The 17,482-nt window shown below is 43.4% G+C and overlaps 1 protein-coding gene across 5 annotated transcripts in view; it reads left to right on the top strand.

Moving 5' to 3' along the window:
- The first annotated feature begins 1,784 nt into the window (after positions 1-1,784).
- The window catches only part of sulf1 (sulfatase 1), a 34,578-nt gene continuing 18,880 nt past the window's right edge, over positions 1,785-17,482 (top strand). For 3 of the 5 annotated variants that reach the window (XM_040043884.1, XM_040043882.1, XM_040043886.1), the window contains exons 1-4: positions 1,788-2,184; positions 14,987-15,281; positions 15,674-15,913; positions 16,600-16,751. In XM_040043884.1, the coding sequence (XP_039899818.1) occupies positions 15,107-15,281; positions 15,674-15,913; positions 16,600-16,751 (567 nt within the window). In that variant the 5' untranslated portion in view covers positions 1,788-2,184; positions 14,987-15,106. Of the gene's footprint in view, positions 2,185-2,804; positions 4,403-14,986; positions 15,282-15,673; positions 15,914-16,599; positions 16,752-17,482 lie in introns of those variants that run through there. The other 2 variants (XM_040043885.1, XM_040043883.1) reach the window with 2 other exon arrangements.

Here is a 17,482-nt window from a genome sequence, read left to right as displayed (position 1 = left end):
TTCATAAGATGAGGCCGTTTTATAGACCTCCCCCTGCCCTCGCTTTTGTTGCCCTTGTGTCCATCAGCGGAAGTGAAAATGGAAAATGGAGATTAATGGCGGTCGTGCAAAATGGTTAGCTTGTTTGCATAAACCATTGACCATTTTCTACCTTTTTGAAAGTTTGAATAGCCGTGGATAAGACTCTGGATGTTTTCTTCACAGAAACACACCTTTTAAGATGTTTACAGATGTGCTCAGCTTGTATAAAAACAGCCCCTCTCCCCTAGTGGGGCAGCCATCTTTAATCCAGTAAAGAGCACAGGGATTTGGTCGCCCCTGTCCTGCCTGAAGGCCCTTTTGAAACCTCTCGGCCGTGAGAATGGGGGCTTGGGGTTGTAGGTGTGGGTTGGGATGTGTGTAACCGTGCAGCAGGGGCTGGGGACAGTCTTTGTAAATTTAGTTAATCTAATTTGAGCTCGTTCCCCCCTCAGGCTCTTGCTCTGTCTCACCACTGCCCGTGTTTCAAACATCAGTCGGTGCTGGGAAGAGCATTACATGTCTAGGGCTTGTTTAGCTTAATGCAAACCTGCAGGGGAGATAACTAGTAGCATCCACTGAAAAAAGTCACTCTGTGTGGGTTTGTGCAGTAAAATAACATTAAAATATAAAGCTGATACAGATTTGGGACTGTTACGCAATAAGGTGAAACTTTCTTTTAGGTATTAACCACCCCACACACACACACACACACACACACCCTCCCCCACCAAATGACTCATTATCAAGGGAAGTTGGAAAGTGGCACTCAAACTTTTGATTAATACCTGTCTGACAACTTCAAACAGAGGGCATTGTGTGTATGCTGCTCGTGCTTATGTAATGTAAATGAATCACTCACAAGCCTTTCTTTGCCGTTTCCCCACTCTGATTAACACATGGTGATGCTGTTGCATATCAAACGAGCATCACCTCATTAGTGCTTGCCTTTGAATTTATCCCTGAATATCATTAGGGTCTCATAATCCCTTTTTAATGGATCAATGAGTAGGACAGTAGTTCAACCAACTGATGAACGTGACAGCCTTTCTCACCTAACGCTCCTCGTGTTTCGCGTGAACTGAGAATTGGATTGATTTGTTTAGGAAACTGAGTAGTAATTGTGTTGCCATCGAAAGACTGATCGTCAAAGGTGTTTGCTTAAACAGCTGGCCATCATCTAGTCAAAAATATCTAGACGTCGCTTATCTCTTTTCTCCTTATCTTGCTCTTTCCCTTAGCTTTGTCATTTTAGTGTATTCCCCTCTGCCCTCTTTTCTAACTTAAGGCAATAGGTGGTGAAGGGTTGGAATGTGGCCGGGGGACGTAAGGAGTTAACACACTAAGGTGTGAGGGCTGCTGCCTGCGCTTCTACGCTTGCAGATGTAACAGTTTAGTGCCAACAGCATTCCCACCTCGGAGCCAATATAGAATTTTATTGCATTTTTTGAAAAGTATTATTTCTTTAGACCACATGCGCTATAGATCCAGGGAGAGGAATTGGGCGGGGGGATTGTTATTTAAGCGACATTGCCAGCAACATAATGTGAAAGATACAAATTGTATCTCTCTATCTTCCCTACTTTAGCTCTTAAGCATGTGCCCCTCTCTCTCACCCTCTCTCCCCTCCCTTGCTCTCTCTTGCTTGCTCCCCTCCCCTTCCTCCTCCACTCACTCTCCCCGTCCTACTCTGCCTCTCAGGTTACGATGACTGGGGGGTTTTCTTGCTCTCATCTCGTAGAGTGTCTGTGTGAGTGTGGGGTGGAGGCAGTGGTGTGACCGACTGTGCGTGTGTGTGTGTCTCCCTCTGCGCTGTGCTGTGTCCTTGTCCCTGCCTCCTGGCAGCGAGGAGCCACCCAGCAGCCGGTCTGTGATTGGGCAGGGGAGTGGGGTTCTTGACACAGCGTGGTGCTGACTGCTTTGGGACGTGTTTCAACAGATGGTCGAGGTTAGAGAGTGTCATCACATTGGGGAGAGGATTAGAGGAGAGAGGTTGTCTTCCAGGAGCTGTGTGGTCCCCCCTACTCTTGAAACCAAGTCCCAGCACGAAGATACAAATCCCTCCATGAGCAAAGGCAGATCTGGTCAAGAAGCGTGGGGATAAAACTGAGAGGAATCGTATCCTTGCCTCTCAGTCAGCCAGCACTTTTCTCTCCTGCCTTCCAGGTACTGTACAACTTTTTTTACTCTTTCACTTCTTTTTTTTGTCAGGTTTCCAGTTCTTTTGCAGAGCGTGCATGTTGTTGTTCATTTAGCAGTAAATTTCTGATTCACATTACAGTCCAGGAGTCAGGTATAACTCAGTAAGTCTGGACTTGTGAGCTGCGCTGTTCCTGCAGCCTGTCTGTGCTGCCCGTACAGCAGCTCAGTGTGTGCAGGATCTCATAGTTTTCCCTGTGAATGACAGGAATTCCCTCGGTCGCAAATTCCTCCGTCTCAAGGGATTAGAAGGCAGCACATTCCATTAATGTCATTTTTCCCCCCAAAACATGAGCGTTCATCAGTTCATTTTTCATTTTCCGAATGCCGATTATAGGAGCGTGAAAGGTAGCTCCATTACATTTTAAACTGCTCTCTCACTTAAAAGTATGTAACTGTCAGTATGGTGCAATCTATAAAAGATTACAGGTTGTATTTTATCATGTTCTTATTTTAATGGTGTCATTTTTTTTATCATACAGAAATCCAGTACTGAGTTTAAATTGTTTTCCTTTTCTGTAATAGCAAATTAAGACACGTTTTTTTCCCCCGACATTTCCATAAATCAGCGTGGCATTTAATGTTCCTTCACTTCAGGCCAGATAAGTTTTTTTCATAAATCTCATTCAGAGTGCACCTCTGGCAGATCGTGTCAGTATGCGCTAAATGGATGAGCTGCTGAAGAGTTCTTTCCGGACAAACTGTCAAAGCTCAGCAGAGAGGGAGAGACGCTGGGAATGTGCACCTCACTTTAGCTATTTAGCTCAAGTCAAGTGAGAGGCGAAACTTGCCAGTGAAGTGGGAATATGATGTATAGTATTTATGCCTTGCTGCAGGCACTATGTGTGTGTGTATGAGGCATTTGCAAATGGAGACTGTGCAGCTGTGAAAAGTTGTGTGAACAGCAGCTGGGCTGAGAGGAGAGAAGGTTGTATGGGTGAAAGCTGCTGCTGTGTGAATTTGTGTTTACCTTTGTAAACCAGCCGTAGCTACACTTCCTGCTTGTTACTCGAAGTATTTAACACAACCACCAACAGGTAGTGATTAGTACTGCTTTAAGACCTGTAGAGTTGTTTGTATGAGCTGATTGTTAGAATCAATCAGCTGGAGAGATGACCGACTGTTGTTGCTTTTGCAGTCTTAAATTTTATAAGGGACACCGAGTGAAACTGAGTATTAGTAAACTTCTTAATAAAGAAAAAATCCAAATGTGGAGTACATTTTGCCCCTGTCTGCTGTGTGTGTGGTACATTGTTGAAGTTCATCCACGGTTTGACTTTAATGTGTACTGGATCACTGTGCTCACCTACAAGTCCGCAAAAACCAGGGAATTTATCCTTCTGACCTAGATGGCAAAATTTTACTGTGGTCCCATTCAAATCCAGTTCTTTGAGTAGACTGGCTGACTTACATTTCAACACTTTGGCAGTGTCCATGTGTATTACTGAATGCGAGGCTGGAGAATGATGGGGAACTTTAACTTGAAACTTTCACTACTGACAAGACTGATCCGTAGGCAACGCTTAGACTCAATATTCTGATTAACTTACTCGGAACACAGCAAAGCAGCTTTGGACTGCTTTAAAACGCCGTGCCTTATTGCCAGCGCAGAAAAGAAGATAGATCCTTTAAACAGTTTCTAGCTTAACTGTGGTACAAACAAGCGCATGAGCAGCTGCTGCAAATAATTACATTCTGGGGGGTAGGCGCTTGCCAAGACAAACGTTGTTCCAGTAGTCGCTTTGCCATCATTCAGATCTGCTCGCGGATGTATGTGCGTGTGTCTCTCTATGCGTGTGAAAGTATTCAGTGAGCTAATTTGTTCTTCTGATAAGCATGCCGAGAGACTGGGTGTAAGCGAATGCTACCAAAAGTGTGTGCGTCTGTTTAAATACCAGCAGTGGATCAGAGATTTCCCAGACACGCATGCCATCTCATCATGAACAGGGCCAACACATTCATGGAAGAGTGATTACTGCAGGAAGTGGAAATGGCTCAAATATGCATATATGTGTGTTAGTCTAATAGACTGAACAAGATTCTGTTTAAATGGGATGCAAACACAGTTTTAAACTTTTAGGTAACGCTCCTGTGGGAAGTCACTTTGGAGAAAAGAGGCACATATAATGTCATACTGATCCAAGTTTCTCCATTTGTGTGTGTGCGTGTGGGGAGATGCTTTCAGGTGAGTGCTCAGTATTTTTAGCTTTTCTATCCTTACTTGTTCCTCCAAATCAGAACCATGTTAGATGAGCTTTGGCTTGACTCTGCTTTTTGTTGTCGTCTCCGACTCATTCATCATGCTGCATTGCTTTGTGAACTTGATCCTATGTGACAGGAGTCAGATGTCTGAATTCTGTCATTTATTTAAAAAAAAAAAAAGAGTTTAGTTGGGATTGTGGTGACACAGGTTCTAGTATTGGATAATTATTTTGAATCAAGTAGCACTTAATCAGTTTAATTGGATTGAGACATCTTTGCTTTGAAGTCCAGTGGGATGACACTAGTTTAGTTTTTCCCCTTTTTCCCTCTCTGGAAAGTACAGAGAGCAGTGCTGTATAACTGTAGTTTGTGTGTGTTCTCTTGTGTGTGTGTGTGAGCATGTTAAGAAAAGATTTCCTAAACCACCCTCTCTCCTCCAGAACTTGTTTATCTCTTCAACTTAATGATAGTGTTCCTCATACTAGCCTGATTGCATAGTAGCGCTTGTGTAGATTGCACAGTCCTATCACTGCAAATGACCAGCATTTGAACAGTGAGCATTTGGCATGCTTTTATTTATGTGGGATCCAGAAAGGCTATCTTTAGATGAGTCAGCCACTTTCCCAGTTCCTTTGTTGACCTTACTGATCAAACATTGTTATGGAGTTTTGATCCATTTGCAAAGTGCACGTTAAATGCAGTCTTTCTTTTTTTTTAAATTTTAGGCACCTATCTCAAAAGAAATCTTTTAGGGGGTATTTGGGAGCTCATGATAGCACCCCATATGTTTGTTCAGCTTGCTATTTGAATGAGAGAGGTCAGGGCATGCAAACATTACATCCATCTCATTATTGGAGGGAATTCCTTATCCCTCCAACCTTTGATGTGGTATTTAGGACACCGTAAAAGGAGCAGCAATCCAGACACACATTCAGTACTTTACTGTTTTCTATGGCTCTCATCCCCTTTGTCTCGAGCCTCTGCCTTGATGACTAGTCAAAAAGGAAAGATGTGTTTTATGAAGAAAATGTTCAGTAGGTGGTTCAGCGACACAAAAGCCAGGAATGACCCCAGACAGCCAGTGCAATTGTGGACTGAGAATTTACACAACAGGGGTAAATGCGGGTTTGCTAATGGTGGCTAAAAGTGCACTTTAATGGGTAAATCCTTGGTGAGAGAGGGAGACTGAGAGAGAGAGGGTTTTAATGCTTTTTCTGTAATGTTCACAGCAGCGTTTGTTCAGATGTCACTGCACGTAGATGCAGCATGGACTTTAGAGTGAGAAAGAGAAAGCCAGGTCAAGAGAGCCACAGAGGGGGAAGTGGAAGCGGGATAAGATAAAGGAGAGGCCAAGATCAGAGAAAGGGAGGTGTGAATGTGTGATAAAGAGGGGACGAAAGAGAGAGTTTTAAAGTGGAAAAAGATGCAGGGAGGTTGGATAATGTGTGCACTTTTGAAACACATGGGTACAAACATAATCTTCTTGCAGGACAGGGTTGTACAAAAGACAAACACAGAAAAGCTATTTACACACATAAGCACACTATGCACGAGCTCACCCCCTCTGTCCTCCACCTCCCAGAGGGCTGGACAGTCCCTGCTTTGTCATTTCTCTTGTCCAATAATCCTCCTCCCCAGGGAGAAGCAATCTGTTTTAGATTTGAAAGAGAAAGGATCCTGCCTGTATCACGTACAATTAAGCAGCCGTCAGAATGCGTCGGCGAAAGTTTGGAGGGAGAAGTGCTGCCACTGGGGGGTTGCCCCTTTCATCCGCTGCCTTTCCAGAATGGATATAATGGGGTGGGAGGGTTGGGGGGATGTTGTTGGGTGGGGAGGAGGCAGAGGGAATGAATATGTTTCCTCACCCCTTCATTGCGCTCTACAGCTCGACTAATAGAAGCCAGCATGCGTTTGTTTCAGCTCTTCTGCTCCCTTTCTTTCCTTCTCCCCTGGAGCGAGCAAACACATTCAGCTTCTGCCAGCGCTCTCCCCTCCTCTGCCTCTGTGTACGTACACGCACAAGCGCTTATATGCGAGGACTTGGCCGTGTTCTGCTGGTCGCCTCCAGTCCTGTTTGACCTTATTTGATCAACACGACTCGGCCGTGTGGATGCAGAATGGCTGCATCTTTAAAGTGTTTGAACAGCAACTTGCTTTATAATGAAAAGCTCTATGATGGCATGACTCACATTATCGTCGTCTTGGTTTTCTCGAGTTGCCCGTGGCAACTTCAGCTGATTCTGTCTGCTGTCTCTTGAACATGTTTGGATGATGTAGTGGCTGCATTCTTCTAGGTTTGGCTCAAAAGTAAAAGGCCTGGAAGGATTCGGATGGGTAAGCTTCCTGTTCAACGCTATGCGAGCTAATTTATCTTTTTATCGAAATCGTGTTTTATTATTTCTTTATTTACAATGGAATTAAATATGGAAATTTTGCCTGAGAGGATAAAGTTAATTCAATTACAAATGACGTTGCTGCGTGCTTTGGAAAGCCACACACTAAGCCAGAGGCAATGGAAAGGAGATCTCCCCTGCGTACAAATTACAGGTTACGTGTCTGTCTGCGTTCAAGTCTGAGTGATTCATTCTCTGTTTGAGTGAATGACACGCACTCACAGAGTACATGATATCCAAATACCCAGCGTTCACACACACACATATCCAAAGGCATGATTGGGTGAGAGGGGGGGAGTGCTGAACTGGCACAGGTGCAATGAGTCCAATACATTTTTATGAGTGGTATCATGTTGGTGTGTCTGAGTCATCGAGAAGTCTGTTTATGACATTCACGGTCACACAGGCTGGTTCCCATGATCTATGTTTGTCTATGATTCCCAAAAAATATGCCTCCACATGCTTCACATTTTGGGGGTGTTTCGTTTCATGTGCCAGGAGCCGCACTACATTTAATAGAAGTTTCCTTTCTCAACTGTTACCACCTTTTTCACTCTTTCACAGAAGTAGGGGGGTTTATAACACAACAGTTTTTCTAAGATTAAACTCATTTACAGTCACCTGTCTAGAAGCTAGATGTAATAAACTCTGATGAATTAGCATATTCTAAACAAAGATTTCATTAAATTGTTTTTATTGTCAATTACTAACTAGTGGACATTGACAGAGTAGCTCATTTGTTCCTATTAAACAAATTCACCACCTTAGAAATCCTTTGCTTTTTCAGTATTCACAGAGTGCAAGAGAAAAAAAAACAAAGTCACACTTTTCACATAAGGGAACAAAAATCATCCATCGGGCTTGGTGCATTGGCTCTCTCTGTGTTTCTCTCTCTCTGCCATCATGTTGCTGATTTCATGGAAAAGAAGTCAGTCTCTTTATTCTTGACAATTACCTCAGTGGAAACCCATTGAAGCAATTTGCCATAGCTCTCTTTTGTGGTAAAAGAAATAATTTATCTGGGGTATATTTGACACGTCAAAGAGACAAGAAAGCCACCCGTGAGTGAGCAATTCATTCTGCTCCCTCTCACTCTCTGGAGCACTTGTACTCTGATAGAGTGTTTCTGATGGGAGTGTGGATTTTGACAAGAACGTGGCTGGAGGAATAAAAAATGCGTTTTTATTTCATTCAGCTGAGGTCGTCTGTTGCTAATGGTTTCCATTCATGGCTTAGAATAGTTTAAAAAAGAAAATGCTTGCTTTAGGCTCATATAACTGTGGTTGCTGATCCTCTGATTGTGATTCCATGTTTTCATATCACACTATAAATCAGTGGAGTGGTTTCCCTTCTGTTCACTTTCTTCTCTGCTTCCTACCCCCCTTACCTTTTTCCCTTACCCACGTGAACAGTAAATGAGCTTTTCCATTTGTATACTTGAACCTCGTATACAAAGCCAAGCTTCTGGCTCTCTGGATATTCTATCTTTTCATTTAATCACAAACTAACTCAATCATGCTGAGATTGGGGTTGTATAAGGGCCAGACCATCTGTGGCAGGACTACTTGTTGCTCTTGTCGCTGAAGATGCGTCTGAGTAGTATGCAATTTCAGTTTAGGTCGGTTTTATTTATATAGCACCAAATCACAACAACAGTCTCCTCGAGACACTAGACTCCTCAAGACCCTATTGTAAGGTAAAGCCCAAGCAACAATACAGAGAAACCCTGCTGGAAGTCTCTTCCTGTTGAAAGGGAGTTTTTTCTTTCCACTGTCACCAAGTGCTCGCTCATAGGGTGTCGTCTGAATGTTCCTTGAGGTGACTATCAGTGTGATTATAAATATATAAATAAAATTGAACTGAATTGTTTTAAACCAGACAAAAACTAGTGAGACAAACAAACTAAAATAAGGACGTGATGAAGGACGCCCTTCAGGCCCTCGGGGAAGAAAGCCGAAGGCAATAACATGCTATTATATAACACGTGGCTAGCTTACTTGGTGTGGTCTCTGGTTTAACTTGCTAACCTAAATTTGTCAGATACAATAATAGGACTTTCCACACGAACATTAACAAAAGTCTTAATGAGACTCTTCCGACAGAGCAATGTGCCATGTGTGGAACTCTTTAAGCTTAGCTCAACACAGTAGAGAAAGGAGGCGCTAACTTGTGGCACTACTTTGTTTTAATTACTGTGTTAAACTGACATGGAGGAAAACACCAGATTAGAAAGAAAAAACTGCCCAGCCGTCCTCCACCTACAGTTGTTTTATATACTTTGACAATGGTACAGCAGAGGTTACCAATAGGTAAACGTGTAGCACCAGCACATCATAACGTTATATATAAAATATACTGATTTTAAGTATTACCACTAATTTTAAATCATGGAGGCAGAAACGGGCCTCTTGAACTTTCTAAATTCCAGTCCGGTTACTGAAAGTATGATAGCTGTGTGTGAGTGATTGCCATGGATGCCTACATAAAGTTCTTGGTTTAGACTCAAAGAACTAAATAGCCGAGGATATGAATGTTTAAATACAGACCACCGTCAGACTGGGAACACACCCATACATAAATAAAATGTGACCTTTTGTGTTTTTTAATCATTTACCTCCTAATGTACTCAAAACCCACTCATGTTTCCAATAGGCTGCTTGTGGGCCCACAAGTCATTCCCACTTTGAAGTATTTTGGACCCGGATTCATTTAATTATACATTAAGATGCATCCATAATATTGATGGAGTGGAATGACAGCCATGGCACTACAAAGGGTCTCTCCCCAGGTCCGAGAGAAACATGTGGGGTTTAACTAATAGCTGTGAATGCACTAACTCCAGGTTCATGTTTCACTGAATTGAGGCCATTCTTCTTCATTAAAGTGGCCTGCATTGTACCCCAAACAAACCACATTCCAGTGAACGGGAAGCTTAAACATCTGAAGTTTTATCGTTTTTAATATTGAACAAAACAAAGATTCTGATTGTGCCTGTCACAGTAAAGGGTTTTGTAGCCATAAACGTGCTGGAACAGTGATCTCTCTTCACTACTTTGCACTTGGGTTTTCTCGTTGGAATTTTTGCATAAATCTTACACCAACTTGGGCATTTTGGTCAAACAAATCAATGGAGTTAAGAGTCTGAAAACACCAAGGTTTGAGTCTTTTCCCAGTGCCTACCCACAGCCAAGTAAATGTACTGGGACAGAACTCCCCTTCAGTCGGCTCAGTGTGGCTGACGGGTGGGCCTTGATGGGTACAAGCGCTGCCCTTGGCCTGCCGGGCACAGCAGGCCCTGACACAGGCTCTCCTCAGTATAAAAGTCCCCCGTCAGCCCTCATGGCAGCAGACCAGCTGAATTCCCTCAGATTACAGAAATATTTGGACAAACCTCCATATTAATCTAAGTCCTCGTCTTATTCATTTTTTCCTCTCTGAAAGAAGGAGTGCAAAACATTGTGTCTTTATCTGTTAATCAGACCAGCCTGTAGTTTAGCATGTTTTATATCCCGACTCTGCGATGTTTATTTCTTTCTTTCAGCAGTTCTCCTATGGTCGAGGAATGACTATGTACTAAATGATTTTTACTGTTATTGCAAGTCATGCAGCCTACAGTCGCAGAGCAGCCTACAGAATTCAAACTATGCTGTTGGACTATAATTCCCCTCCATTGTTCCTCTGTGACTTGGCTGCCATAGAGATGGACTAGGCAAATAGCGAGGGAGCAAGAGGGAGACTGAACAGGAATAAGGGGGGATTTGAGGTGCTTTGAAATGGCCATTGTCCTTAATAGCAAGGCCTTTTTATGAATGACTGATTTACTTTAGAGGAGCATGGCATCTGGTTTGTGTTTGACTTGCATCTTGTTTTGGGAATGTGAACCCCCTCACCTCCAAACTCTCTGTGTTAACTTGGGCAAGATCCTCCTCTGTGAGCATGCATGCGCTCGTGGACAAACATGTGGCTGTTAGAGATACGCGAACTCTCGGCTGTCATCCTGCCTTTTTACATAAGAAGTCTTTCATGTGCGCTCTTGGGTAATCTGCTACTTTTCAGTCACAGCTGATAAATGTATAGACTGCCGCTCCTGAACGAACACGACTTAAGCCAGATGCAGACCATTGATGAAATGAAAATGTGGGCCAATCACAACCAGACAAGACTTTTGTTGCCTTCATACCTCTGTTTTCTTTTATTTTTCTCTCGCTCTCTCTTCAGACTTTCACCTCTTAACCCCTGTGTGTGGGTAGCCTCAGGTTGCTGAGGTTAGGTTAAACAAGCCACCATCAAAGCCATAACACCACTCAGGTCGGAGGAGGGTCAGGACGCAGCAGTGTGTGGTTTGAGGCCCTAACAAGAGGGCACAACTGCCAACCAGCCAAATACTGCTGCCCTGCATGGCTACACAAGCAGCAACTCTATTATGTTCAGCTTTACTCGATGCACAAAGCACAGCTGTCTGTATAGACATACCAAATTACCGAGCAATGCTGCATGTGTTGTAGGAAAGCAAGTAAAAGAGCTGTTTTTCTACAAGTAGGAGAAAAAAAAATACCCTCATGAAAGCAAAGATTAGTACGGTGTTGAGGTGTGCTAAAAGTGTTGATTGCCATTAATCTGAAAATTGCACATCTTTTATGTATCTGGCAGCTGTGCATCTGAAAACTCCATAGTGGCCTTTTTGTTTCAGTCCTTTTGAACTCCTAGGCATGCTGCGTTCCTCCCATCCATGCCCAATATTTCTCCCCCCAGCTTAACCATGATGAGTACAGTAAGGGCTCATTTAAAGGGTCATTAGAGCTAATCCTTCAAAACAATGAGGAAGGAGAAACAATGTGCTCCCTAGTCCTCTGACTCTGTCCAGTAATAAAGACCTCTTGTTCGCTCCACAGATGTATAGAAGTTGCCTGTTCTGCTGATATCACGCTACATGACATAAATAAATGAGTCATTCAAAATGAAAGGCTTGCGAAAATGACATGAAAATGATCTGCAAGGGATCGTGAAATTGGAAACATGAATTTGAACTCTGGAGGCAAAAAAGAATCAGTGATGATAACAGAAGATGGATTTGGAAGCCTAATAATAACTTTCACATTTCAGAAGTCATTCATATTGTTTTGTGTATTTAAAGTGTACAAAGTGCCTAATTTATGCCGATCCCTGAATGTGCCTGAAGCCATTAACTCTGTGTAACACTTTGTAAAGCTTTTGTACAAAACAAAATACACACACACGTGTGTTTGTACACACACAACTAATGGAGTTCATTCTGACATCTAGCGGTAGTTAAATAGGTGTTTAAACTATCCTGTCTGTAAAGCTTAGACACACTTTCAAATCTGGAGCAGATGTTTTTATTATACATTTTAAATAGAGCATATTAAACTATAAAGCATACCGTGCTGCTCTAGAGTGCTCACAGGATGTATTCTATATTTAAAACAAGCCAAATTAAATCTTCATGTAGAGTGGACCTGTCTGAGGCAGAAATTGCTGCAGGGCTACTTGTTTTATTCTGATAAAAGCACCACGATGTGGTGCATGGAAGGAATATCTCCTAAGCATCCTTGGGCAAATTACATTTTTAATTCAAGTAAAATCACTTTTTTGCCTCTTTCTCACTCTTGCTCAGTGAATTGGAAACTTTCTGCATGAACTAAAGGTCACAATATAGCCTGCCATCTTTGCTTTATAAACAGCAGTTGCTTATCTCGACACTCTGACATGTCCTGTCACTCAGCTGCTCATTTCCTCTAGAGGCTTTACGCTCCATATGTCACATTAACATGAGGAAGTCAGGGCACTGAGGATATGATGCCAGCATATACTTGGGTTTTCTTTGATGATGGGTCACTTTGAGAAGGATGATCGAATGACTCAAGACCTGTAGAAGTCCTTTTGCTCCTAAGTGAACCTCAGATGGCCTAGTGAGCAAAGTGGATCAGGTGAAATGGACTACGAGCGGTAGTCCAGAAAAAGGGGAGGGGGCCTGCATAATAACAGCCCTCATTCTATTGGGGGGTTTTGTGTGGCGCTTTATTAGCCCTGCGGTCTCAGTCATTTCAGACAGAATAGCTATTGACTCCACTGTAGATCAGCACCACAAGGTTTGCATCAGACACCACAATGAACCTTCTTGTCTGTTTTGTCTAAGATGCAAGAAGAGGCCATTGCTTGGAATCGTTGGCATGTAAAATTGAATTTGCGCTGGGTGCTAACATTACACTCGCTGGCCGACTGGCTTACAGCTGATGTCAGGTCTTCCGCAGCTCTGATAGAAACAGAGACTTGAGCTTTGTCTGGATATGGGTTATGTGTCTTGTATATGGGAAGCGTTCCCAATTTGTGTAGGAGGACTTGGATCCACACGGCAGGAGAGTGTGTTTTTTGTGGGATAAAGGCTCGTCTATGAGTTTCTGCGTGTCACCATGTGTTTGTAAAGTAGTTTGTGTTGTGTGTGTAGCTCACTGCAAGGTTCTGTGCACTCTGCCACCTCGCACCAGAGGGGTGTTTGTCCAAACGGCGCCAGTGTTTGCACAGGGCTGTCACGATGACTGGGCTGGCTGGCTAGTCCAGACACAGCTTGTCTGAAACCCAGTACACCAAAGTACTCTTAAAGCTCTGTCTGAAGCTCTGCTTATCATATCTAACATCAAACTGGAGAAGCAGCTGAAATAAACAGCGTAGTAGAGCAGGGTCAACATTGGGAGGTGTTGGGTGTTTGAGATGATTTGCATCTATCTGATACACGACTAGAGTAGGTGTTTTAATTTCCTGATGCAAATTACCAAACAGAATCTTTACCGTCCTCGACTACCATCCGAACAACGCAGGTTAGTTCATTCTGGACTGTGCGATAGATCAAAATCATCAAGATACAAATCATTTATTAGGGTTGTTACTCTCTGCTGAGTCGGACAGGCCTTTTGTGGAAATGATGGTAACGGCGGAGCCACCCAGTGGGGTTTGGCCGGGCTCAGGTGTCATAGACCTGCCATTTGTTTTCAGGCCATTAACCCAGAATAGGGAGCAGTGTGGTGCCACTCAGTGGGACTGCTGTCCGCAAGGCACTTTTTCACAGGTGGTGATGAGGTTCTCATTATTGCTGCATCACGGTTCATCTCACAAGCAGAAGCCATTCTTTCACATATATTTTATATATATTTGAAGGCATCTTTGAATTCTTATTACATTTTAACTTTAATTTGTAGCACAACACTACCGATATAATGTTTTGAATTTCTTTAGACTGGCTTTTCATTGGTACAGGAATAAAATCTGAGCTCAGGTTTTACTTTACTGATCACTGGAATTTAGTTGGAGCATTCAGCTATGATGACTGTTATAGTGAGCAAGAGGCTGCCAAGTGATGACTCAGTGGTCATCTGTGATTCCCGACAGTGGCGTTGCAGTTAATGTAGTGGAACCCTCTCCCCGCCTCCAGTGCCTTTTTTTTCTCCCCCCACTGGCCCTGTGTCATGCTTGACTCACCAGGGGGTGACTTTTGAGTGGCAGGTAAAAGGGGGGCCACAATTGGCTCATGCAGGCAAGTGGTTCTGGGTGTGCAGCCAATGGCCTAATCTCATCACAGTTAGCTAAACAGCAGCTGTCCAGTAGGGATGGAGACTTTCCGTGCACGAGTGTGTTCTCTGACACGGTAGAAGAGTGGAAAACCAGGAAACGATAGAGAGATAAAGAGAAAACTGTAAAAGTAGGGGACTCGCGGGATTCTCTGAGGTGAGATCTGTGTTTCTAGATCTTCAGTTTATTTGTTTTTGTTTAACTTTGACAGAGTTGAGTATTTTCTTTTCTTTCAGATCAGGGAGTTGAGGTTGAGGGATTTTTGTGTTCAGTATTAATGGAGTTTCCATCTGCACACAGCATATATTTGAACTGCTGAATAAGTTTTCCTTGCTGGACCGTTAAGGGCTAAAGCTGTTTTGGCTTCCCTGTTTATGGATAAACTGTTCTGTTCGAGTGTGATTTGTGACCATCTGCACAGAAGTTACCTGAAGTAAATGTGCTTAAATGTTCCAACAGGGATTCTGGCTTTCTGCAGGTGCAATGCAGTTTTCTCTTCCACTACTGCAAAACTGACCCTAAAGTTTCACCTCCCACCATGCTTATTGTTGTAATGTCTCCATACATTTCCCCCTCTTGTCTCCCCACAGTCCATCACTGCTGCAAGAGCTGCACAAGTGTGAGTGAGCGGCCCGGCTGGTTCTCTCCCTCCCCTTCTCTCCATTAATCTCCTCCATCTACCCATCCTCTGGCCTGTTGTTTCAGTCACCATGCTGATTCACTGGCTATCCTGGTTGGCCCTCCTGTCGCTGGATTGGGCTCCAGGCAGCTGGGCCTTCACCACCACCAGGGCTCAGGGCCTCAGAGGTCGCATTCAGAGAGACCGCAGAAACATCCGGCCCAACATCATCCTCATCATGACTGACGACCAGGATGTTGAGTTGGGTAAGGCTGCCTGGCAGAAACCCCTGGTCTTCCTGGAAATTTTCATTTGGCTTCAATTTTTTTTCCCTATTTAAAAGAAAAAGTGCACAGTTTATCTAAAATTCAGTGTTTTTCCCAGTCTTCAATCCTCTCTGTTCTAATGTGTTTCTTTGTCTTTGTGGTGATTTGCATCAGGACTTCTGTAGTCTTTCTTGGCACATTAAATATTAAGTAGAGGCCATAAGCCACACCGGAATGGCCATCTGGTCTCTCGTGTGCTGAATTGTAATTATTTGCCTTTCAGAGGACTGAATCACAGATTAAGTAAATACGAGTGAAAAACAGTATTTGCGTGTGTTTAATAAGATTTCACTGTAACTGTACAGCACTGATCACGTTACCTCGCCCTCCAGGTTCTCTACAGGTAATGAATAAAACCCGCAAGATCATGGAGGATGGTGGCACTTCTTTCACCAATGCCTTTGTCACCACACCCATGTGCTGCCCGTCACGTTCTTCCATGCTGACGGGCAAGTACGTCCACAACCACAACACCTACACCAACAATGAGAACTGTTCCTCCCCTTCCTGGCAAGCTCAGCATGAGCCGCGCTCCTTTGCAGTCTACCTCAATGAAACTGGCTATAGAACAGGTTTGTGAATGCACACTCACACAGATATAATTGAGGACTCTTTATTTCATACCTGTGGTGTTCTCTTATTATTTATTTATGGAAAATGGCAGTTTTGATAGTGACGATGGTTCACCTGTATGAGGTTCTCGGTTCTGATTAACAGAGTGTCAGTCACTACTAGCTCTAATCTCCTCCTGGCAACGCCATTCATATGTTAGTCAATGCAAATTTATACAGTAAGCTAGACTCCACAAACCTGCCTGCCTGCCTGGCTGTCTGCTGTGAGAAATGCAAACACGTTGAGCGTGCCAGGTCGATGTCGTGTCTCATCAGACACTGTCTGCCTGAGTGATGGGCAGGCGTTGAACTGGGCAGCTCAATGGGGTCCTGTGGGCTGCAGCTCGACTTGTGGTTTTGGAGTCGTTGCGTTAGTCTGCAATTAGCCGTCTCTGGGACAGCCTGGCTTCCTGCCCAGCTTATCCGAGAATGTTGTCAGAGAATCCAGGGAAAAGGAGACAAGCAAAAATGTTAAACATCACATAAGCGCAGATAAAGTCGCACAGTCACACAATTATGTTTTTTTTTTTGTTTTTTTACAGGCATCGCCTTAAGGAAGCAGTGCTTGTAAAGACTGAATATATAAAGAAACTGCATATTAAAAGAGGCCCATCTCTCCCTTCTTTCTCTCATCTTTTCTTCTGCAGCTTTCTTCGGCAAGTACCTCAATGAGTACAATGGCAGCTACATCCCACCTGGGTGGCGCGAATGGGTTGGATTGATCAAAAATTCCCGCTTCTATAATTATACTGTCTGTCGGAATGGTTACAAGGAGAAACATGGTGCTGATTATGCCAAGGTATGTGTTCTCATAATTCATACGAAAAGGCTCTATTAGCTCAGTCCCTAATTTGTTTTGCCGTTATGACTTAATATTAAGACTTCACATGACAAATTGCAGGTTCCACTCGCTTATAAATACAGACAGTGAAGCAGCTTATGGCTGTGTGGTGATTCAGGATGGCAGGAATTCTCTCTTGAGGATTAAAGGGAACGAGCTGAGTTGACGCCTCCTCTTTCTGCAGCATCCTTTTATTATGATGCACCTTTCCTCAATATTTAGACGCTATAAAAGTGGTGCATCTTTATGAGAAGCCAACTTGACAACTTGTGACAAAAACCGACCTGCACTTGTTTTTGTCTCTCACTCTCATTCTTCCTCTTTGTGTCTCACTATCAAGTTTTGCAGAATGACTTTGTGCTGTAACACCACTGTTTGCTACTGCTGGGGGATGACTGTGGTTACACTGTCTTTTTGTAGCTCTAGATGGCATCGGTCATCAATCTTCCCCAAATGTTTTTGTAAGAGCTGTCAGTTTGTTTTCGCAAGTCCGTGCCAATATCTCCCTAGGTTGCACAGTGCTGGATATACAAGAAATCCATGTGGCGGGCTGGCCTATGAGATGGGCAAACAAATGTTTGGATTGCTACTTCTCTGCCAACTTGGACCAAGGTGTAAAATTACCCACAGGCTTGGGCCGGTGTGTTTACATGACACGGACTTGGTCAGCAGATTGTGGTTTACAACCA

The sequence above is a fragment of the Simochromis diagramma genome, unplaced genomic scaffold, assembly GCF_900408965.1.
Source record: "Simochromis diagramma unplaced genomic scaffold, fSimDia1.1 OVJJ01000602.1, whole genome shotgun sequence".
NCBI lineage: Eukaryota > Metazoa > Chordata > Actinopteri > Cichliformes > Cichlidae > Simochromis > Simochromis diagramma.
This window is presented reverse-complemented; position numbering and strand designations above follow the sequence as displayed.